The sequence below is a fragment of the Sphaeramia orbicularis genome, chromosome 1 (assembly GCF_902148855.1).
Source record: "Sphaeramia orbicularis chromosome 1, fSphaOr1.1, whole genome shotgun sequence".
NCBI lineage: Eukaryota > Metazoa > Chordata > Actinopteri > Kurtiformes > Apogonidae > Sphaeramia > Sphaeramia orbicularis.
Window position 1 is genome coordinate 51,407,703 of NC_043957.1, and position 24,948 is coordinate 51,432,650.

The 24,948-nt window shown below is 38.0% G+C and overlaps 1 protein-coding gene across 9 annotated transcripts in view; it reads right to left on the minus strand.

The window, feature by feature from the left end:
- The window catches only part of lrba (LPS-responsive vesicle trafficking, beach and anchor containing), a 300,517-nt gene that overhangs the window by 209,548 nt on the left and 66,021 nt on the right, over positions 1-24,948 (minus strand). For all 9 annotated transcript variants that reach the window (XM_030140902.1, XM_030140903.1, XM_030140920.1 and 6 more), the window contains exons 15-23: positions 23,201-23,263; positions 21,748-21,845; positions 21,407-21,499; positions 20,473-20,581; positions 20,083-20,164; positions 17,053-17,176; positions 14,660-14,852; positions 1,347-2,687; positions 1,084-1,268 (exon numbers count right to left, since the gene is read on the minus strand). In XM_030140902.1, coding sequence (XP_029996762.1) covers positions 1,084-1,268; positions 1,347-2,687; positions 14,660-14,852; positions 17,053-17,176; positions 20,083-20,164; positions 20,473-20,581; positions 21,407-21,499; positions 21,748-21,845; positions 23,201-23,263 — 2,288 coding nt within the window. The remainder of the gene's footprint in view (positions 1-1,083; positions 1,269-1,346; positions 2,688-14,659; positions 14,853-17,052; positions 17,177-20,082; positions 20,165-20,472; positions 20,582-21,406; positions 21,500-21,747; positions 21,846-23,200; positions 23,264-24,948) is intronic.

A 24,948-nucleotide genomic window follows, 5' to 3' on the forward strand; every position in this document is an offset into this window, starting at 1 on the left:
TGTAGACATCGAAAGAGTGAATCAAAACAAGTTTCTGGGAGTGATAATTGATGATAAAATTTGCTGGAAACCTCACATAAAACATGTACAAAACGAACTATCCAGAAGCATCTCAGTCCTGGCCAGAGCAAAGGGGATATTAGATCAAAAATCCCTTCAGATTTTGTATAATTCATTGATCTTACCCTATTTAAGTTACTGTTTGGAGATATGGAGAAATGCATAAAGTTCATTACAAAGACTTTTTCTACTGCAAAAAAAGAGCAATAAGAATCGTTCACAATGTTGGTTTTCGTGAACACACAAATCCACTATTTTTCCAATCTAAAACTTTAAAACTCATTGACCTTGTAGAATTCAAAACTATTCAAATAATGTATAAAGCAAAGAATAACTTACTGCCGGGCAATATTCAAGAAATGTTTTGTGAAAGAGAGGGAGGCTATGATTTAAGGGGAAAGTTACATTTAAAGATTCATAGAGTACGCACTACGTTAAAAAGTTTCTGTATCACCATCTGTGGAGTAAAACTGTGGAACAAACTGTGTGTGGAGATAAAACAGATATCAAACATAATTCAGTTTAAAAAAAGATATTTAAAAAAAAAAGATTCTTGAGAGGTACAGTATTTAATAATGACTATAAGGACTGTTTGTTTATGGATGATGTACTGATAAATATGCTGTAATTACTGAAGAAAATGGTTTAATTGTTGAGTCTGCTTGTATGACTGGACTGCCATGATCATATTGTTGGGTGTAATTCAGTTACTGCATTATGTATTTGCTGTGGTTTGATGTTAAAATTAGGAAAATATTATTGTTTGACTCTTGTATCAAGTTAGCGATAAAGGTGTAAAAGCACTAAGGGGTAGGATTAAATAAGTTCACGCTTCTTCCTACTCCTTTCGGCCATGCAAAATTCAGACTTGTATGTGCTTGGAGATAGATTCTGTCCATTTGAATGTTTTATTTTGTTTTTATTTTATTTTGTTTTTTGCATGTTTGAAATAAATAAATAAATAAATCAAATCAAGATATTTTGTGCATGTAAACAGTCACTGTCAGCAGAATATTACACTACCTCCTCCACATCTGAACATCTGTCTCAATGGAGAAGAGCAGGTCAGTGAGGAGGCGCTGGTGCATGTGAGACCAGCGGAATTCTGGGATCCGAAACATGGTGGAACGGGGGGCTGATGTGCCGCTGTCTCTTGGCTGGTCTGAGGACCCTCCTGCTGCGGGCGCTGGCTGGCCTTGGCTTGTGTCCTGCAAACACAAAACAGCAATATTCAAATGGCAGAACAAAACGTGGAAATCCAAAAAGGTAAAGGAAAAGGTTCTTACTGTTGTGGACGTCTCCTTCAGTTCAAGTCTCTCTGTGTCTAAGGCAACGTTGGACACGTCCAGTCTGGCGATTTTGATCTCTTTGGTCTTACTGACAGAGTCCTTCTGCTGAGTGGCGGACTTAGGGGTGGGCGTGCTGCTGTCTGCTGGTGCGTCAGACAAGGCTTCTTCTGCTTTTCCGTCAGTGGTCTCAGGAGGTTGACTGGAGGTGGAAACGGATGGTTCTGCTTCAGCTTCCGGACCTGTAGAGGGCAGTGTGGTGCTAGGGGGCTGCTGATCTGTAGTGGCAGGTTCAGCAGCTGAGGAACAGGGATCATCTTTAACTACTTCTATTGGTGGTTCTGTCGCAGTCTGTTCAGGTGTGTCAGATGGAGGTGTGTCTGCCGTCTGATTTTCTAAAGCAGACACCTGTTTCTGTTCTGTTACTTCAGTGTTTTCAGTTCTCTCTTCTACTGTAACTTCCTGCACCTCTTCTTCTTCTTTTTCTTCTGTCTTCACTGCAGATGCTTCCTCCTCATTTTTCTTGTCATCCCCGCTTTCCTGATCATCTTCCTCCTTTTTCTCCACATCCAATTCTCCGGCAGCAGCTGAGGCATAGGAGGATTCCTCTTGGCTCTCATCAACATCGCTGGAGACGGAGGCTCCTCCCAGTGCACTGTTATCCAGACAGACTGCAGACTCAGAGGATGTTTGCTCATTCTTACTTTCTTGTTCAGCTTGTTCAGAAACCACTGGCAGCTCTGTTTCTGTTTCATTCAAAGAGTCTTCTGTCATAGACGCTGATGATTCACCTTTGTTGTGTTCACTCACAGATTTTTCATCATCTGTTGTAGAAGTGTCTGTAACCCCTTCCTTTTCTTTTGTGGCATCTGCTTCTGATTGTTTTGTGCGACTTTGCAGATTATCGTCTTCCTTGTCAGTCACTTGCTCCTGTTTGTTGGTCTCTTCTTTGTTTTGACTCTCAGCAGCTTCAGGCTCTTTTTCATTACCTGAAGACTCTTCATCCAACTTATCACCTCTTCCTTCTTCTTCTTCCTCTGCTCTTGCCAGGATGTTGGAGACAGTAATGGAGATGTGTCCCCTTTCATCAGCAGCCTCCTGAGAGCTGCCAGGTGCGGTTGCAGCAGATTCAGAGTCAGGGGTCTTCTGGGACTGTGAATCCACTGTAAGCTCAATAACAGTGGAAGGAGCCGTCTCCTCTGGGGCCGGCCCGTTGACGCAGTCCCCTGTCTCAGAGCTTTGGCTGGTACCAGAGATAGTCCTGATTATACCCGCAGACTCCCGCCGCTGATACTGACGAAACATGCGGGACAGATTCTCTTTGTGCTGTTCAAAGGTTACCTGTAAAAAAAACAAAAAAAAACAAATATGTTGCATGATATGTGATATAGCTACAATTTGGTATCAATAATCTAAACATTTTTTTTCTCTTTTATGCTAAGTGTAAACTATTTTCATAGTTTCAGCCTTCATGTTATTTGATAATTATACATCTGGTCATAAAATACCAACCAGACTCAACGTTTGAACCAAAAATGAATCACATGGTTTATAATGACCAGTGGTCAGCCATAAACAAGCACTGGATGCTTCAATCCACTCACATGTGTGGTCAAGTGTGTTTCAATAGCCTTACACTCATTATCCAATAGTCACACATCATTCTTATTAATTAGGGCTGTCAAAATTAACACGTTAATGCAGATTAATTCATCATCATGATTAATTTGATTGAAAATTCTAACGCAATTAACCCATCTGCAGCACAGAATGACTCTGAACGTCTCTGGCAACGCGTTTGGGTCAGTTTGTCCAAGTACAGTTACAGTCGCGCATGGACAAATGGGGAGTTGATCCGGTTGTGACAGTCAGCAGAACCAACACATAAAGATGGAAGACACTAAACAGCATGTTAGTCCTCTGGATGGAAATATGAGACAAAAAACCCCAAGACAGAACAGCTGTTTCAAGTTGTTTTGTTGAAACTGTTGATGGTGTTTAATAAACACATTGAGTGCATATATATTCCTTTCTTTCTTGAGTCTGTTTGCTCATGCAAAATGAAAAGCAATTAATATAGATTCAAAATGAATGATATTTAATTGTGATTAATTGAAATTAAACCACAGCAGCCCTGTGATTAATGTGATTAAAATTTTTTAATCGTTTGACAGCACGATTATTAATATATTTGCTCAGATGTGTGAAAATGGCACCATGTAAATAGGTTTTGGGGGTTTTCTTTGCCCCTCCCCCCGTCATGTACAATACAGTTTATATTTGAAGCACTTACAGTACAAATGGAAATCATGCCATATGACACTAATACAAAACTCACAAATATCTTATTATTATTTCACTTTGTATTTATATGCACAGGCTCAGACAAATTACTGTTTCTCACCACTCCTAGGAGTATCTTCAAAAGAAGTTAATAATAAATAAAAGAATACATAATACCAAACCCTGAGATAAAATCAATAATAATAATGATAAACACAAACTGACATTCCAAGCACACAATACATCAAACAGTCATTTCACAGCAGTGGAGAAAATGTGCGTTATTGTCTAGATAACTCTTACTGAGAACTTCAAAATACAAAACATCTAATCACCTATTAGCATATTAATATTGTATTGAGATTATAGAAAATGGTACTTCCTAGGAGGGGCAGATCCTAGTCTAACCTATCTGTTGGCTGGTGCGTGTCAATCTATGGCTTCCTACCGACTGAATACAGATGCATATTAAACTACTGTAAATAAATATCATTACTATTTCAGTGAATTTATGCTCAGTCCTGTGATTTGAGTAGATGACTCATTGCTGTCTGTTTTGTCCTTTGTTCAAACCAAACATCTCAAACAGTCAATGTAGGTTGATATTCGTGGATTTTTCCTGTCACTGTTGCAAAGAAAGTGAATAAAGTAATCAGCCAAATCATCCTCCCTGACCTAATATCTAACCATCAGCCAATACAAAGACCTAACGCCAACAAATCAGGCATTTACTTTATGTCAGTTTTACATTTATGATTAATTAAAAACAATTTTTCAACATTATCTTAAAACAAAAGTGTAAGTAGCATCCACACTTAAAAAAAAGTCTAAGAAACATGGTATCTATAGAGTTTTATAAATAAAGAAGAAAAAAAATTGAGCACACTGGGCTGAGCTGGGCACCTTTCATTTGTTTCTTAGCGGACTCATTTTCAGAGCTAATGGTAGCTAGTGCAGAACACTGTTGCTGCTGTAGAGTAGCAGAAGAGAAGCACTGAGGCACTCTGAGGTCAGAATAAAATAGTGGAATTTTTCTAAACATCTGAGCCTTACACATACAGTAGAAGTCAGTGCATAGGCTATTATCGTGGATGTAGGTAATGGAGTCAGGTGAGATGCTCATTCTTTAAGGTACAACCCAACAAGAAACATGTTTGTGTTCATACTGTAATGAAATTAAGCTTTTTTTCATCCTATAACTTAAAGTGTACCTGTACTGGTCATACTTACAACATTAACTGTACTTTGTGTTTTACTGATGAGCAAGAGGGGCACAGATTCAGTAAAAAAAAAAAAATCATAGCCACACTGGACCAATTTATTATTGCCACTGCCAGCTGTAAGTGACATAACCGTGTTGTTTCTGGGAGATGGAGTGCAAGTAAACAAGCAGCAGTCCGTGAGCAAGATTGAGTGGAAAGTATGTGTTCGAAGTTGTTGTTTGTGCAGCCATAAGTTTTGCACTCCATCATTATCCTATGCCATGTTTCCACTACATGGTACCGGCTCAACTTGACTTGACTTTTTGCATTTCCATTACATAAAAGAACCTGAAATCTGGTACCCGGTACTAGTTTTTTAGTATCTGCTCCACCAAGGTTCCAAAACGAAGGAAGAGATACTAAAATGTGATACGTAAACACTGCAGACTGACTGGTCAGGTGCGACCTGCCATTGAAAAAAAAAAAAAAAAAAAAAACAGATTCGGAAGTTTACAGTAAATATACTGGTAGATTAATCCACATGATGGCAGCCTGCAAAATGAGGTTCAGACATTTCTGTCCTTGGTGGCAGATGAAAAAAATTTAGCATGAGCTTGATGAGGCAACACGCAACAAGCGAGTTTATCAGCAACTCTCTGAGCAGATGTCATGGAAGTAACACACCGCATCGCTTTGATGTCTGAGTACTCTAAAGTCAGTAGTATCCTGGAATGGAAATGCTCTCCAGGAATAGTATCTGGTACCCAAGTCGAGTTGAGTTGGTTCCATGTAGTGAAAACACAGCATTAGAGACGTGACCCAGCACAGGCCGATAATGTGTCATCTTCAGTGTCTGCTGCACAGGGTCTTTGACCAATCCATCGTAGCCCAGGTAATCGGACAATACAATGTTACTGCGTCACTACTGGTGCTGGAGCAGCCAATGAAGGAGGCAACATGTAGCTGACCATGACTGACTGGAGCAATGACTTAGTACTCACATGTACTTGACAATGGACTATGATGTGGAACCGCTGGTATTATACGTGATATGTTGAAAAAGCTAGCAATGAAAATTCCCAGCAAGTGCCCTTTCCTTACAGCATTGGTTGACTGCAGCGTACTTTCCCTGTATCTTACTGAATACATCTGCTTTTTGTGGCTTTTTAATTATCACTTCAAACATCATACATGTATTGCCCATTTTAAAGGGAAACATCAAATTATAGCAGCAAGACATTCTCAAAACGCTGTTTGGTTCTAAAGGTATTACCATATGTTACCGCTGGGACCATTTGTGGGTAACTGAGCCGTATTTAAAAGTTTTCGTCTCTCTTATGTACAGCTGCCCACGGCCTATTAACCACTATCCGTCTTCTTACCATCTGATATGGGTTGACTAGACTGCTAGTCTATAGCGACAACGGTCTGCACTGGCATTTGAGGAAAAGCCCATCCATGTAAGCAGTCATAGATTAGCAGTAGATACTATTAGTGTGTCTGCTAGCTGTGCTGAGTGCGTGTCCAGCATCGGCAAATCCTCCCACGCCTAATTTAAGACCCCGCATTAATCATTGGGCTTGGAGGACAGAAAGTCAAAGATGGGTTGCAGGAAGGGGGTGGGAGGTGGGGGGTTGAAACTAGACCCACTTTGCTGCTTTTTCACCTGAGGCTATTTGGACAGCGGGAGAGAGAGAGAGAAAATGGAGAGAAACAAAGAAAATGAGAAAGCCAGGGATCAAAAGGAAAAAAATAAAGAATTAGAGAGCAGGAAGAGAAAGAAAGTAAGTCATTGAGAGGGGGAAGAATGGAAAGGGAGAGAAAGACGCTGATTATTTGTAATTAATTAGGCGTTATTGTTCTAAATTAGCCTGCTACACGGGTGCTCATTAATCTTCTGTAGTGGGAAGCAGTGATTGGTAATCCATAGCTGTTTTCTGAGTGCACAGCCTGTTCTAAATGCACCAGCAGTCCTTCTCTTTCTCTCTTCCTCCCTCTTTTCCACTGATCACACAGCAAGACCTTCTACCCCATTAGTTTGAGCTTAATTTGACATTTAGCATTTTTTGCAATTAAAAGGCTGCATTCAGGGCACACCGTTATGAAAATCACGCTGGAGAGAGCAGAGCACAACATAACGTCATAGACTCAGGATGCAGTCTGTACATTAAGATGATGTATGCTGCCCTTAAACGGGGCTCTGTTACAGATCCAGTTACCATTAGACAGAGGTAGTATACGCCTCTGTGGTTTTGAAAAGAGCGTTTAGCAATGCTACAGTATAGAGAAAACTGCCTTGGGTGGCTAAGGCATCAGCGCTGATCTAATCTGATTTAATTCTACTCCACGACTCGGCCTGGCCTCAGTGGGGTATGGAAAAATGTTATGGTAATGTACAAAAACATGGTGGGCCTTTCTAATGTGACAGGTAACATGGTATTAACTGGGCGCAGTTCAGCCAGATCATACAAAAGATCTGAAATGCTCTGGAAGGAAAAGTACAATCATAAACAAAAACACATTGCAATATTCCATTGTGGAAAGTTGATGCTGTTAAATTTCCCTTCAAGGTTTTGTCTCTAAGAATAGACCATCTCAAAGCCAGAAATTAATCGAATAATACATGTGCACTCTCCTACAGTGTACAGTCGGGACTGAAGGTAAATATGATATCTATTATTGGAACTGATATACATTTGCAGCAAAAATGACCCAAAAAAATTATTGTTAAGCCTTTAAGGTTACTGTCAAATCAAATAAAGAAAGCACTACATTTCTACACTATTTATTGTGATTTTTCAAATTGAACTGAGGGGATTACATACAATAAGCAAAAGTAAGTATGCTCTCATTTCAGTATTGATCAGCTAACACTCATGGAAAATAGTGTTTTAAGTATGAACGTGTTTGAGACCAGAGTAGTGACGACAGAAAGGTGAAGCAGCTACATCAGAACCAAAGTACGATGGGTCTACATTTATTGATTAAAGGAGTGATATTTTGCTATGTTTAAAAGGAATTATTACTATTAATTATTATTTTAAAACATTTCCCTGTGGTCTACATAAACTGTAAATTTGCTATGCTTGGGTCTGAATTCTTCATTAATTCAACTCCACAGGTCCATCTTCAACCCTATTTCTGACTAATGACACGAGAAAGGTCGTTTTGAGCGCTGGCCCTTTAAATCCAAATGAGCCACTTCATGCCCCGCCCCCTCCAGGTTACTGACGGTGCTTTCTGTCCTGTTCAGCCACTTGTGTTTGTTAATACAATAAACAACTGAACATTTTAGGTAATCGGCTCAAAGTTTGGACATATTTTCAGAATGGACTACAACTGCTGCTGCTGACAAACAATTATGTCGTACTCGGAGAAATGTTTGTCAGAAGTCTTGACCTTATATGTGCAAAAGTTGTGACGTAACTAGCTACAAAATGTAACAAATTACACAGGAATTGAAACAGGTTGCAGAAATCCACTCAATTTTTGCAGGAATGAATATAAAGATAGCTTTGCAGCACCTGGAGGGTTCAAATTCAAACTTTTTGAACTATTAGGGTCCAAATACACAAATAAATGTACCAAAGACTTACAAAAGTGAGTTTAGCAAAATATGACCCCTTTAATTGTGTAAGGGATTTGAAAAGAATTGAAATAATACTGAATATTTGGCTAGTGAATGAGTCTATCCACAATTACATGTAATGCTGTTATGTAATTACTGACAAAACTATAATACAATATATACCACCCCCCACACCCAAAAAAAAATAAAGTCCCATCTGGATTAATCAAAGCAAATAGTTCAGATCCTTCCACTGGATAATTACTGCAGTGAATAATGTTTCAGTTATGACAAGTTCTTTGACCATAATTCATGCAGTGAGTAGCTTCTCATTTCCATTCATTTGCTAAAAAGCATAAAGACTGGACTGTGTTTCAATGGGAAAAGGTCATGTGGTCTGATGAGTCCGCATTGACCCTGTTCCAGAGTGATGGACGCATCAGGGTGAGAAGAGAGGCAGATGAAGTGAAAATGAATTACCCATCATGCCTAGTGCATACAGTACAAGCCTGTGGGGGAAGTGTTATAATCTGAGGTTGATTCAATTGCTCACGTTTAGGTTCAGAAACATTATGTCCAAAAAAAAATAGAAAGAAATGTGACATTGTATAAGTTTTTTAAAATGTCACAGTGAATGGATGCTGCAATTAAAGCTAAATGCAGGGTGTGGATCTTTTTTTTTTGGCCAGTCTGTGTATGTACCATAATTTAAAAAGGGTTAGATTCACAAATATTCTTTTCAGCATAAAGCTCAGAATATGTTGTTGATTCAACAGTTTCTCCACATGCAAGCATGCCTTCATTAAATGTAAGATAACGCGACATCTAGAGAGTTTCCATTTGACGGCAAGGTCTCAAATTTTAAATGTTGGTTTTGGTCGGTTCTCTTGCTTCAGTTGAGTCACCTCTTATTGACCAATCAAATCAATGCCACTTGTTCTGTGTAAACCTGAATCTGTCGTGTTCATGTCAGCGATCAGCCATTCAAGTCATAGTGTATGGACATGTTGAAGGACAAGAACTGCAGGAAAATTGACTACATACAGTTGCGGAAAATAATTATTAGACCATCAAAAACAATGGTCATGCAATCTAGTTCTAACTCCTGTGTGTATCATGTGACTAAAAAAGACAGAAAAGAAAACATGGAATGCCAAAAACCACTGTTTTTGGCAGTACAATGCCATAGATATTGATGTAAGAACTGAAGTGATTTTGGTTATTATCAAGAAAACATGGAAAATGTCTAGATATCAGCTCTGAAATTAAACTCTTATGAGCTATTCTTGTTATCATTATATTTGTCCAAACAAATGTACCTTTAGTTGTATCAGGCATTAAAATTAAGAACAAATTGAAGAAAACAAGAAGTGGTCTAATAATTTTTTCTGCGTCTGTGTTGTTGAATTCAAAATATCAAAGAACTTTTAATGAATAATGAGTTTTCAGTATTTCAGTCAGTTTACAGGACCAGGTATGAATGCGTGTTTTAGGACTTTTAGCTTCTGTCGCCCAATTTGTAAGAGTTGTAAGAGAAATAATGAAATCTAATTAAAATTGTCACATTACTTATTACGTGTTTATCAGGAGCTCAGAAGTCATAAGTTTCCTTCTTAACACACACATACACACACAATTTAAGTTTAAATGATTTACATTGGAGATTTGGGTAGCTGTTGTAAACTAAAACTTTCATTGTATTCTCTGATGTGCAACAAAGTCAGAACAAGTGGAAGCCACAGCACAACCTGTTAGGTGAGGTTCAGGGTGGCAAAGTACTGATCTGAGGAGACCCCCACAGTAGGAGCCTGGGAGTCCCCATTTAGATCAATAGATAGAGAGTAACCACAAAACAAAGGGGAAACGGGGAGGGCAGCGTGGCTCTAATCCGATTAGCTAAATGCAATTCCTCCTCCAAAATCAATGTCATCTGCTGCTGCCGTACTGGCTGTGTGGTTTTTGCTCTTGTTCACAATATCTTCCTTTCTCACTATGTTTTTTTTTTTTTTTTTCTGTCCATCTGATCCGGCAATACGTATACAGTCCTTATCTGTAATTTCTATCATAACCAGAGGAAGACCGGGTCCTTCTGAGGATACTGAAGAGGTTTCATTTAGCCGAGGAAACCATGAGTTTTCCCTCAGCTATTTATAATACATTAAACAGACTACTGGTTAGCATAGACATCACTTGATGCATGGTTGTTATCCAACATTGGCGTTTCAGTGTTCTCACCCTCTCCTTTCTTTATCCACATGTCAATACATCTTTCTGAAACTCTACTGAGTGTCAAGTGCGTCTCTAAATAGTAAAACCCAGTTTGTTCACATCTATTAAACCTATTAACGACTGGTTAACTCCTTTTTTTTTTTTTTTTTCTCAAAGGTCTATCAGATGCTTTTTCCTCCTATTTTTTTGTTGTAAACTGTTTGACAGGTATAATGAAGTTTTCTGACAGTAGGTGTTTAAAGGACGATGGGACCTTCACGCCCCAATCTTTCTCTTTTGGAGACCTCTTTCTCAAACTGATTTGTGTGCAGAGATGGACGAGGGGCACCTTGGGTGGGTGTGTGGGTTGAGAGTGGGAGGGCTGTTGTGTCAGCGGGCCCACCTGCAAGAACATCTGTCTGTTCCGAGACACACATATGCAAATACACTTACCTGCTAATGAGTGACACACAAGGATATACATGAACAGCCTGAGGGCGCATATTTTTCTTACTCCTAAGGAGATTATTATTGTATTTTTTACTTGCTGAATAAATAGAAATAAACTAGAACTTATACAGGGTTTCTGCAGGTATCAGCAAATCTAATTTAATGCTTTTTAATGCTCTTTTTAATGCCATTTTAAACAAATTTAACGCCCATGTCCAACTGCAGATACAGTTTTATATTTTTTTTATGACAGTTTACCTTCGACAGGCTTTAACCAGGTTCTGAATAGTTCCTCCTCCAACCACTTCTGCTGAAACTTGCATTTTCCCATTTTTCTGACATTTGCTAATATTCCCTCCGCTCTTTCACCACGGCATGAGCACGCTCACAGCACGTTGCATTCCAAGCATCCGATGTTGTGACTTCATTTATCGGCCATAAACAATAGTCAATTAAAGGGTTCCGCCTGTCAATCATCACACTATACTTCTGATCAAAATTATTAAATGTTGACATAATCAAAATAAAACGTGAATAACAATGTTTTTTTTTCCATCAAGTGTATTTAATTTTTGAATGCCTCTAGACAGAATTTAACGGTTTTTAATGCCATTTAAGGCCTTAATTTTCAAAAAATCTATTTAATGGCCTTTAATGTTTTTTAATGACCTGCAGAAACCCTGTTATAGGAATAAAATACCAATAGAATTAGGTTTTCTAAGATGAATAATTAAATCTCTGTCTATAGAATATGTGAAACTAAAAATGGTGAAATGCAAAACAGAGGGGTGCATTAAAGGAAAGTACAGGACAAGGTTTATGAGCCATTTACAAAAACCTCTACTGGATGAATGAGAAAGGTGAAAAACACACTATAGACCAAGCTGATTTTTTTCAGTGGCGCATGGTTGGCACAAGGCAAACTAAAACCTAAAGTCTGTGTAAACAAGAAGTGTGCAAATATGTATTTGTGAATGCATACATGCACTTATCAAAGAGGCTCCCGGCGGGCTGGTTGTATTTATGAGGCCTTGTTTCTCTGATTGTTCTTGCACAGTTCCAATGAATATTCAATGGGCTAAGAAAGAAGAGCCCAGGAGAAAAGGAGGGCAAAGAGAAAATGCGCCTGCTAACTTACTTTCACACAAACAAACACACACACACACACACACAGAGATGTGTAAATGCACACACATACACACAGCCCTGCAGCAGTGGGAGGAGAGAGCAACAGTGACAAACAGCTTCGGTGCTACAAAGGTGGCAGGAAATCTATCAAACGGGACAATAAAATTGCAATTGAGTTTCTTTAGCTTTTTTATAGCAGATGCATGTATCTTGGTGGCTAGCACCCGCTGCAACCATCCAATTCACAGGCAGGGGCCTTGCACTGCGTGTGCATGTGTGTATCTCACATCTTGAACATACTTTGGTTTATTCACAGGAAATGTGTGAGAAATTCTGTTGTTAGACGAGTGCTGGGTATTGAAACTAGAGCTGAGAAGAAACAGCATTAATCTTGTGCAATTATAGCAAAAAAGCAATTACAGTCTGCAGTGTAAAACGAAGAATAAACTGTTTTTGCACAACAACAAACTGGGCAGGTTTTCTCCGAGGTGGACCCCAACAAACTGCATCTATATGAGGTGATGAACCAAAATAAAGCTTAGGGTTTGAATAAATGCTGCATGGAGAAGAATATGTTCATCACTCCTATTTATTTAACTCTAGAAAAATATTAAAAGGTTTCATTTCTGATCATATCTGGTTGAAAATTGAGATAAATTATTATTAATTATTGAAATAATTGAAATAGAGCTGCAAAGACTGACTGAATAGCTGTCAACTCCTGTAATAATCAATAATTTCCTTTTTGTTTTTTAAATCCCAGCTGCTTCTAATTTCACATTTTGGCTTTCTTTGCTACATTAAAACGGAGCAGCTTTTGGGTTGTGGACCAAACAAGCAATTTGACAACAAGATCTTGTGCTTTTTTTGGAAACACTGGATCTTTTTGTGACATTTTAAAGCCCAGAGAAGTACTCGATTAATGCAGAAAATAAAAATCAGAGGAACTTAACAATGACAATAATTATCAGATGCAGTCCTAATCTTAACGGATGGAAAACACACAGAGCTCTAGTGTTTGTTCATGCCTGAGTCATATTTCATTTCATACTGAGCAGCTGTCTTGTTTCCTCCTGGGAATCCCAAAAACACTACACCTGAGTAAGAATGTGGGTATTTCCTTAGACTGTCACAGTTACATTTTCATTTTCACTGCATGGAAGTTAGTCTCACATCACCCAGAGGTGTGCAGAGATGCTGTGAGTTCAGTGCATCCAACACACAGCATCCACACAGCTGCTGGTTTTCAGTCTCAGTCAGTCGACCTGTGCCCCCTACTGGACGCCAACACCTACTGCACCTGCACTACAGTCAAGCTTCTCATATCACAAGCACTTCTTTAACTCAACCTTCAATCTGCCAGGCTTAAAAATCCCCCAGACCACAATCTGACACCAACCTCAATTACTTCACTGCTTTGGAAGAGAGAAGAGTAACATGATATCAACACAGTATTTCTAAAGCAGTACTCTGAATTCGGCTTTTGGAAATGGGAAGTGCCAGGAGTTTATTTTTATCTGTGCAACGTGAAAGAAAAAGAGACTCTATACATAAATAAAGAGTGTAAAGGGCTGGTGGACTCATTCCTATTGGTTTACACTGCAACTAGCTTTTAAATCATCATCATTGCATGGCTTCCACGGCTTAATCTGATGGGCACTAAGAGGTAAGGTTCAATTACTGCATTAGCCAACCCTGAGAGCTACAGGGTCAGACGATGAAGCAGTCTAATTTCTTATTGGGTGAATTGCATTATGTCAGATTTGAACTAAACATATGGGTGATAGAGCTGATGGTGTTGACTGAATTGTGCTGTCTGTTTGGCTGGACTCAAACTGAGCAGGAGAGTAAGAGAAAAGATGTTATGTGGGGAATGTTTGGACTAGCAAAACTATATAGTGTGTGTGTCTGCGAGTGTGTGTTTACGACTGAGGGATGAGGAGTGTAGGAGGTAAAACGAAGCAAGACCAAAACAAAACACCAAAAAAAAAAAAAAAAAAAAGACTGTAAAAATGAAATGGATCATGAGGGACGGCATGTGTCGTAATGCAGCCCAACACAACCTCATTCGCTCTCAAATCTGGGTCGTAGACCAGTTCCACACTTGTCTTCTTTTTGTTTAATTATTTATGACTGATGAGTATCATACCTACTAATATTATTGCTTCTATGTGGTTATTTATTTATTTAATCTCAGATGGGGATGCGTTACCTGGGACCTTGTAGGGTGGGGAGAGGGATGGGGTGGGTATTGTATAAATGTTATGCGGAAAATCCAAAAGTATTGCTTTTTTCTTGTATGACTGTCATTTTCATTTACCTTGATTCCAATAAAAAGAACGAAAAAAAAAATGAAATGATGAGGAGATAGAAGATCCACAGAGAAAGATAAACAAAAGCTTGGTCTAACCTGTGTGTGTGTGTGTGTGTGTGTGTGTGTGTGTGGTGTGTATGGACATAATGAGCGCTCTGACCTTGGAGTGGGTGATGGACAGGGTGTCCACCCAGACGCGCCAGCCGCCCCACTCATATTTGATGGCGTGGTAGAGCAGGATTCGGAAGATGGCGTACACCATCTCTGTGATTTTCTGCTCTTCACTGTTGCGCGGGTTGATGAAGCACAGAGAAAGCATCCACTCCTGCCACACCGAGCACTGCAGCAGACTCCTGAAACAACACAAGTATGGCCGCGTAAGACGGTATCGTGTAGACCTAAATGTGAATCCGTCTGGCAGGTAAACCCTGTGCACCGAAGTAGCACAAACTGCTGCTCCACATGCTTTAACTAAATGTATGTTTACCAAGACACTTCTGTTATCTACTTGTGGTAGAAGTGAGCTAAATGCATATGGAATATTTAGGTGCTGTCATGAGTTATAACCTTCACTGAAAAAATTATTAGACCATCAAAAGTCATGAAAAGCAATGGTTATGCAATCAAGTACCAACTCCTGTGTGTATCATGTGACTAAAACAGACAGAAAACAAAACATGGAATGCCTAAAAGCACTGTTTTTGTCAGCACAGTGCCATAGATATTGATGTAAGAACTGAAGTGATTTTGGTTATTATCAAGAAAACATAGAAAATGGATAGATATCAACTCTGAAATTAAACTCTTACGAGCTATTTTTGTTGTTATCATTATATTTGTCCAAACAAATGTACCTTTAGTTGAACCAGGCATGAAAATGAACAAGAAACTGAAGAAAACAAGGGTTGTTTAATAATTTTTTGCGCGACTGCAGACTTACAAAAATAACATTTTTTTTTTTTTTAATAATTTTACATTGTTGATTTATAAGGAACTGTTTATTGTTTATCTCTTTAAACTGAAGAACTAAATACATTTATCTTCTTTGTTTAGGTTTATGTATAAATCAACAGCTAACTGCTAAACTTGAGATTTTCAGGAAAATGTCGCAAAAATGTAATTTTGGGGTTTTATTTGCGAACATTTCCATGGACTCAAATGGATGACATAGCCTTTATCTCTCTCTCTAAATGCTGAATGGTCATAGACATAAGTAGAGGCTGCACTGTTCCCTTCAGCCTGTTGTTGAGATGCGTCAGAGCATCCACCATATCAGAACAGCCTGGAAACACATAACTGAACAGGATAGCTGTGGTTTTCTAGATAAAAAGAACAATAATGTTTACAACTTTCAAAAAAAAAATTCGGAGACATAATTTTTTTTAACCCACATTGATTGTTATAGTGCGTTTTAATCCAGAAAACCACGGCCGCACTGCGGACTTGTATGTGTTTACAGGCCAGTCCTAACTGGTCCAATACGGCAACACTGTTGACGTGCGATCCAGCTGCCAATGCAAAGTCCGTGGGTATAAGTCAATGTGCAAGGTGAGATGAAAGGTTGTATCATTTTAATGTAAATACAACAAAAATCTGCAAGTCAGTGCGTAACGTGAAGGAAAATCACCATCAAACACCTACTTCCTGCAGCCAGAGGGGGAAGTAGAGAGACGAACGCAGGTTTTGGTAGTGACATGAAAACGCAAAACAAAACATTATATAAACCATTAACTGTTAACGCTAGGATTATTTTGACTCATATTATCTAAGTAAACATCTTAGACAATGTTCAGACTGCAGGCAAATGTGTCCCAAATCGGTTTTTTGTTTTTGCCCATATATGACCTGTGTCCGATCTGTTAAAGACAGTTAGAACAGCACAAATCCGATTTTTTTCAAATCCAAACCAGGCCACATTGATATGTGGTCCTAATTCTGATACGAATCTGATACTGTATTTTGCAATGCGACTTCAGCCTGAACAGCCAGGTCACATTTATCTAACCTTTACGTCATTGAAATGCGACAAACCTCACAATTCTGCATTCCCGGAGGAGGAGCGGTGGTAAAAACATATTTACTTCTGCAAACACAGTGCGTGTCTGCGCAGTCATGTATTAGGTCAGGACCTGTTTTGCGCATACGGGTCATTTCAGGGTCACATTCAGTTCATACTCAACTGATAGAAGTGGCATTTAATGTGTAATATGAACGAGCACACAAAAAAATCGGATTTCACCGAAAGACCAAAGACCTGCGTGCTTAATATGTACGCGTTAAAAAATAACACATAAGATAACCCTTTATTAGTCTTACCCTGGTGATATTTACAATGTTAAGAGAGAAAAATAAATAACAATAGAAAAACAGAGCAAGATACAGTGTAAAAGATTAAAATATAAATAATTCATATATAATACATAGAGTAAAATCACACTATTGCTCATGATTTAACACCTCTTTTTTTTTAACCTAGTGTATAGCACTTTCTTTTGCACCATTTCTCTACAAAGGCCCTGCACTGTTCATCCGGTAGAACAGTTGAATTCTTACCTGCGGTTCTCTCTGCTGTTATTGAACAGTTTGATCATGTCTGACAGAAACACCCTGCGCACCTCCATGGTCTCGGGGGATGGGGGAGAGTTCTTCAGAAGAGCAGCTATTACCTTCAGAATCTCTAGAAAGATAAACACAAAATACGTTTGGTTCAGGACTGAGGTTGCAAATGAACCCAATAATGCTGAAATTATTACAGTGCTTTTTCATCTGTCACAAATGTTTGTCTGTGTCATCCATGGTGTAACGTCATACATTTTAGTAAGCTGGATTTTCAAGGCTTGTACAAAGGTTTTGGATTTGGAACATTAAGCGTTCTACTTGGACATAAAATGTGCTTTTTCAGGGCGCAGACTGCTCAAATCAACAACTAAATCATACATTGGTCTCAACATGTGCAAATCATTGTGTCACAAACTATCTGAAATCCCAGTTGTACACACCTGGAAATATGTGCCTGTGGTAAGAAAAACAGAACAGAGGAGAAATAAAAAAAAAAAAAAAAGTCCAGGCCATTGATCTTTATCATACTGTAATGGCTTTGGTATTGTTTCAAACGACAGAGCCAGAGTCACAGGCCCTTCTGGATGGCTTGGCTTCAGTTAAACCAAAGAGACTGACTGTTTAGATGAATTATCTAGACAATGTCAGTGTCCATTTGTTATGAGTGGAGAGACGGCGGGGCTTGGATTTCACTTGTCTCTTCAGACCTTGGCGCTAACCGATGCCCCCTTGCCCCGGCAGACGGTTGTGTTGTTTCTACGCCTTAGTCACTCAAATTATGAGTCGCTGAACCTTTACCGCCAGAAAATTACCCCAGCATGTACCGGGAATGAGGATGGAGCGATGGCGTATTCCCCTCTTTTTTCCATTTGCTCTTGGTTCCTTGCCCTTGAGTTAATTTGAGGGAAACAGTACTTCCTCGGTTTGTTTGATTGGCTCTGACGTTACTAAAGACTGCAATCAGGGGGCCATTCTGGGAGTTTGTCACAGATTAAATCAAGAGAATGCACAGTAAAGGAGAAACAGACCACCAGTCTCTGTTCCATAGAATGTGCTCGCATGTAGAAACCCAGACTAGGTTTCTATGATATATACCGCCTGTCTAGGACGGTCGGCTAGGAGAGTTTTTAACACAATAAAGGCTTAGGATAATCAATGTGTGACTACAGCAGGACCTTGTCAGATTAAGGCTGGTTGGAAGTAAACCTTGGTTGTGATTATACCAAGTGCTAGGATTTCAAACTGATTAAAGCTGTTTTCGATGTGTGCATAAAGGTGCATGTGTTTATGTGGAAGCACTGGTAAAACAGTGAGAGTGAGAGAGAGAGAGAGAGAGAGAGAGAGAGTGAGAGAGAGAGAGACGGTGAGGGAGAGGGGGATGTTTTCTTTTCTTTGCTCAGCGAAATGACTACTTAAGATTTCACCATATGAAAAGACTTTGTGAGCTGACGTGAAATTGGAGGTAAGTAATGGGCTGAAAATATAGGATAGGAGGATTGATCAAAGCCTGGAGTTACCGTTTCAGCTCATTATGTTGGCCACATATAGAAAATGAGTCTGCACTTTCTACTGGTAACAATGCACAAGTAGAACAAAACAAATATATCCAAAATATACAGTAGAACTGGGCAATAAAATAATAATGATAACCATCGCAATGTTATTTCACATCTCGATTATGATGATTACAACTATATAATTTCTCCCCTCATTGTTAAGGTGCATTCTGTGTACGCTGTCTGCTCACACATAAGGTAATTCAGTATGAATTTTTCTTTTTGGATATTTTGAGGCTGAAAAGAGATTTTTTAATCAAGCCTGTTCTGAGTGATAGATTTGCCAGATTTCTGAAATGTTCCATTACTTGGTAAGTGCTTGACATATTCTCACCATAAAGAATAGTTTAAAACCACAAATCGCCATCTGGTTTCTACAAACTTTAACTGAGGAACACAAATCAGCCTTTATCCGAATAATTATCAACACTGACTCGTACAAGTTTTTTGTTATGGTGACAATTTAGGTCATGTCTATGAGCCCTAATATTAACAATGAACAGTATGTGAGCAGATATGTACAGTCGCGGAAAAAATTATTAGACCATCAAAGGTCATCAGAAACTATGGTTATGCAATCAAGTATAAACTCCTGTGTGTATCATGTGACTAAAACAGAAAAGAAAACATGGAATACCTAAAAGCACTGTTTTTGTCAGTACAATGCCAAAAATATTGATGTAAGAACTTTAGTAATTTTAGTTATTATCAAGAAACCATGGAAAATAGCTAGATATCGGCTCTGAAATTAAACTCTTATAAGCTCTTTTTGTTGTTATCATTATATTTGTCCAAACAAATGTACCTTTAGTTGCACCAGGCATTAAAATAAACAAGAAACTGAAGAAAACAAAGGGTGGTCTAATAATTTTTTTCCGCAACTGTATAGTATTTAAGTATAGTCAGATATCTGTTACTGCAATGTAGCAAAGCATGAAAAGTTTCGAATGCAAAATATAAAAATACATTAAACATAGAAATACATACAATATTAATAAAAATATTTTCATGAAATCACAATTATTACCAAATTCAACATTTTAATTATATTTTTATAAAATGCTAACATTGTATATTTATGTGTGTATATAAATACTGCAAATTTAATTCAACTGCATTAAAATCATAATGAATTAAAATAATAAAAACATCATGTAAACCACTGTTTTTCATCAACCCAATTTTCTGCTTCCTTTTCTATTTAAATTAATTGGACTTAAACTTATACTTACACACATAAAATGTCTAACAAATAAAATATTTGCCGCTTTCTTATGCTGGGTTTTATCTGAGGAATGAAAATACCCTCTGGCTGCGAAATTTATGTCATTCATTTGTCTGACTGTATATAGCGATTGCATGGTTCCGCTGGGAATATCCTGTAGTGCAGTATAGAGCAGTAGGTATGTAGAGGGTACGCTGCAGGGGATGATTTAGGAGACTAGTGTGGCGCAGAGGAGGCACTTACGTGGGTTGAGAATCTTCACAGAGGAGTCGGGGTCCGGATGCTGTTTATGGATCACTTGAGTGCAGATCTGCTCTGTAAGAATCTACCAGGGGAGGAGAAGGGGGATTCAAGTCATAAATATCCACACAGGCTTTAACAATAATAGAGAAACAAAAATCTACACCACCGATACACACTGCTATGTTTCACCATGAGGTAGTATATTACTGAATAACCGTCAAATCAGGTGTTGAGTGATAGTTGGTCTTCTCATGTCATTTAGTACATTTTTTAATACGACAATGGTCGGCGAATATTTAGCGGATTTATAGTAATATCATAGACACGTGCTACATTAGACAAATAAAATAAAATTGTATGTGTGTATGTCAATGTATGTGCAGAACGGACCTCAAACAGCACATTGTATGTGGTCATTGAGAACTGGTTGGCGTGGAGCATCAGGCGTTCAGTGAGCAGAGAAAAGAGGCCGTGACTGAGCATAACTTCTGACTTCCTCCTGATCAAGACATCGAGAGTTCAAAGGTCAGTCAAAGAAACAAAACACTGTATTAGTCTAAACTAAAGTGCAGAGTGTACACAGAAATGCTACATTTCTATTTCAAATACAAAACAGTATTCTGTTGAAAATGCCCCAGAATATCAGATTTTTTTGGAGAAATGACTGGCAATTTAGGGAATTTCTTCCGACTCAAATATTTGCAAGGTCTGTAATCTTTAGCAATATAAATCAACTGATATTGGACATAGAGGAAATGGGAAAAAAAATCCCTGTTGACTTCCTAACAGTCATTCTTCAGAGACATGACTCTGTTACTTTCATCTCTGATCATGGATCAGTTTCAGCTCTAGAATTGTGGCTCTTTGTCTGTCATCTGGTCCACTTGTGTTTCCAAGACAGAGAATCCTAACCCTATTTCTCTGATTTTATGTTAAAGGGACGATAATATGTAGTTATGAAAAATAGTACTAAACTTCTAACAGCCCAAAAAAAAAACTATGTATGTAGCAGTATCTATGTAGGTTTCAGAATTCATGAAAATATATAATGCAAGATTATTTTACTTTACACTTGTTTTGTAACAAAAACTTGCAGGAGGCATAAAATCTACATCAAAGTGTAGAATATGGTATGAACAAAACATGAATATTTTGGAGGATAACTGATTTTTTTTTTGTTAAATAATTGAAATGTATGCAACATCTTCCACTTTTAGATATTTATCATTATATTCATATAAAAGGTGCATTTTATCCATTTCTCATATATTGTAAATTAAAATGAGTGTAATGATAAAAATATTACATTAAATACTATACTTACTTTGGTGGCAAGTGTTTCAGAAAGTAACCCATTACTTTGAGTGTTTGTACTCTTATTCCTTCACTTTTTGAGGCCAGGAGTTTATAAATTATCCTGGAAGAAAAAGAAAACATGTACTAAGTTACACACTTTTAAGCACTAGTTTATACAGTGTTCATACAAGAAACACAACCACTGTCAAAATAAAATATTAGGTCTTCAGAAGTAAAGTACATACAGTGAAAAGTTCACACTTGAACAGAATAATCAATTCCATCCTGCTCATCATCATACTTTTCAGCAAAAAACATAACAGAAAAACTACCAGTCCATAAATATATCATGTAACACATGATTATTACCGAATGCCATTGCGCTGATCAAAGGCCTGGATCATAGAACCAGGATGTTCGGACATCAGAGCCACCAACAACTGCAGCACATCCATGAGGTTGTCATCCTGTGGGCCAACAGAAGGGACTCAGACTGTGATGGTATGCAGTGAGAGCAGAGGGGGACACACTTCACTATCTAGTTCAGGGGTCGGCAAGCTTTACAACTTAAAGAGCCATTTTTGTCTCAGAAAAAAAGAGAAAGAAATATGACTGGAGCCATAAAAAAATATTTAGACCCATCTACATTTTACCATGAGGTGGCTGCTCTACAGTAGCCTATTTGTGATAAGTTTGCTATTTAACTTTGCCTTTCCATTACAATAATGCAATTTCTGGTGCATTTATGAAATTATACAACTACAAGAAAGAAAACATTCAAGATTTGTAAAAAAAAATTTAATAACGGACACTATTTCTAAAACATAATTAGAGAAAAAGTGCAACTTCCATGTATAGTGGCTTACAAACTGCAAATTGTGCATCTTGTATTGAATTTGGCAAGAAAATAATCCATTTTGGGTTTTATGATGTCAAAAAAATCATTTTATTCCGTGTAAACGCTGCACATTTTTGCAGATGGACAAAGTTAGAAAAGATTTAGGCCTATAACAGTGTTAGTTTAGTTTTATTCCGACCACAAAGTATCATCAGATAACAACAGAACCATACAACATGGACAAACTAAATTTTTCGGTGCATTGTTTGAAAGTAATGACTCACTCAGTTCGTTTCACAATGTTCCTTATATTTTTTGACCAGAGGAGCCATAGAGAGATGCTAAAGAGCCATATGTAGCCCCGAAGCCATGGACTGTTGCAGACCTCTGATCTAGTGAATCCTGAAAAAAGTCAGCCTCCAAGATCAGAGCTTTCACCGTGAGGCAATTCTAGTGCATTGTCTATATCAGTTAAATATATGTGGAGTTATTTTTGGCATTTATTCTGTCAATTTATAATAGTGTCAGAGGCAATATGGGTGGGTGGGAAAGGAAAAAATTCTGAAGATACAGTAGAATGATATGATCTAATGTATAATGCATACAGTATAATGACATGCATCAAGCTTCTGAGCTGCAGAATCACAATGTGTATTCTATAAAATGAATTGCGGCTCCATGAAAGAAGCTTTCCAGGCAATCTTGTAATCACCCTCTATTCTTGCACCGTTTACTGTGTTACTGATTGAGTGACTGATTCATTTGTAATGCGTCCCTTCACTGTAAACAAAACCACTTCTGTCAGGACCTCTATCTGGCAGATGTGGAAAAATAACAAGGAACAGTACTCCGTCCAACTGAGCCGTTTGTTCTTGCTCTGCGTTATCAGACGAGGGGGAGAACCGGTGCGCTGAAGTAGTGTTACAATGCCATCTGGTGGTGATGTTTCTACTGGCTCTACCTGTGGGGAATTTAGAGACTTACCTCATGCATGGTAAGGAGGTAGTTGAGGATACTCTGTAGCTCATCTTCCTTGACCCCATGATCCTAAATTGAAATGGTGCAGATGATTTCACAGTTAGACTTAGTGGTTGTTTTCCACCACCCTATTCTGTATATACAGAACATTAAATAAACATCAAACTCTGAAACTCTTGTTCAGAGTCAAGTTACATAACAATTTAAGACAATCCTATTAAGAATTTAGAGGACTGATCTTTTGCTTTTTTAAATGGAATTATGCATTTTAAAACATTTCCCTGTGGTCTACGTAAACTGTAAATGCAATGCTTGGGTCTGAATTCTTCATTAATTCAACTCCACAGGTCCATCTTCAACCCTATTTCTGAGTAATGACACCAGAAAGGTGGTTTTGAGCGCTGGCCCTTTAAATGCACATGAGCCACTTCCTGCCCCACCCCCTCCAGGTTGTTGACTGTGCTGCTCTGTCCCGTTCAACCAACAACTGAACATTTTAGGTAATCGGCTCGAAGTTGGGACATATTTTCAGTACGGACTATAACCGCTGCTGCTGAAAAACAATTGTCGTACTCGGAGAAATGTTCATCAGAAGTCTTGACCTTAAATGTGCAAATGTCGTGATGCAACTAGTTATAGACATAACAAATTAAGCAGGAATTAAAACAGGTTGTAGAAATCCACTCGATTTTTGCCAAAATGAATATAAAGATAGCTTTGCAGCACCTGGAGGGCTCAAATTCAAACTGTATGAACTATTAGGGTCCAAATACACAAATAAATGAACCAAAGACTAATAAAAGTGGAATCATAGAAGTTTTTTAAAAGATTTTTTATTGTACTTTTTTCTACAAATAAAATATAGAAAAGTTAAATATAAGGAGTGAACCAGTTGAACCAGTTGGTGTACCTGTGTGGGACCTGTTTAAATTCCATTTTGAAACACCTTTGCAAATAAATGAGTTACATCAGTGCAGTATTTATAAGTTCCTCCTTGTGTTGACTGTTCATTACTTGTAAAAAAAAAAAATATTACTATCGGAGGGGAGGAACATTTATTAACTATTTTAGAGCATATTACCAAGAACTCTACACATTATCAGTAATGTATCCACCAGCTACAGAACAGGCAGGTCAAATAAGTATTCAGATCCTTCACTTAAGTCCTAGTACTAATACCACACCATTACAAGTACAAGCTACGCATTCAAAACCTTTCATTTATAAATTTATTTAAGTGTCAGCAAAATGTTAACTATGACACTACGGACTAAAATAGTCATTCATTCATTTTGCTGCAGCGTTAAAGTGTATGTTGCATTTTACTTCTGTTTAAGGTGGAGCTAAGGGAACTACTTTATATACTGTTGGTAGTTTAATCAATAGGAATGTGTCATATTCTATAACAGGGGTGTCAAACATACGGCCCGTGGGCCAAAACCGGCCTGCAAAAGGGTTCAATCTGGCCCGTGGGAATGGAATTTGTGAAATGCAAATATCAAACTGAAGACATTAACAATCAACGACATTAAAATCGTTGTAGTTCAGGTTCCACATACTGTACAACTTAATCTCAAGTGGATTGAACCACTAAAATAGTATCATGATAACCTATAAATAAGGATGACCCCAAACTTTTGTAAAAATGTAAAATCACATGAAAATGTTTACATTTACAATCTACCCTTTAAAAAAATGTGAAATACCTGAACAAATGTGAACAACATGAAATGTCTTAAGAGAACTGAGTGCAA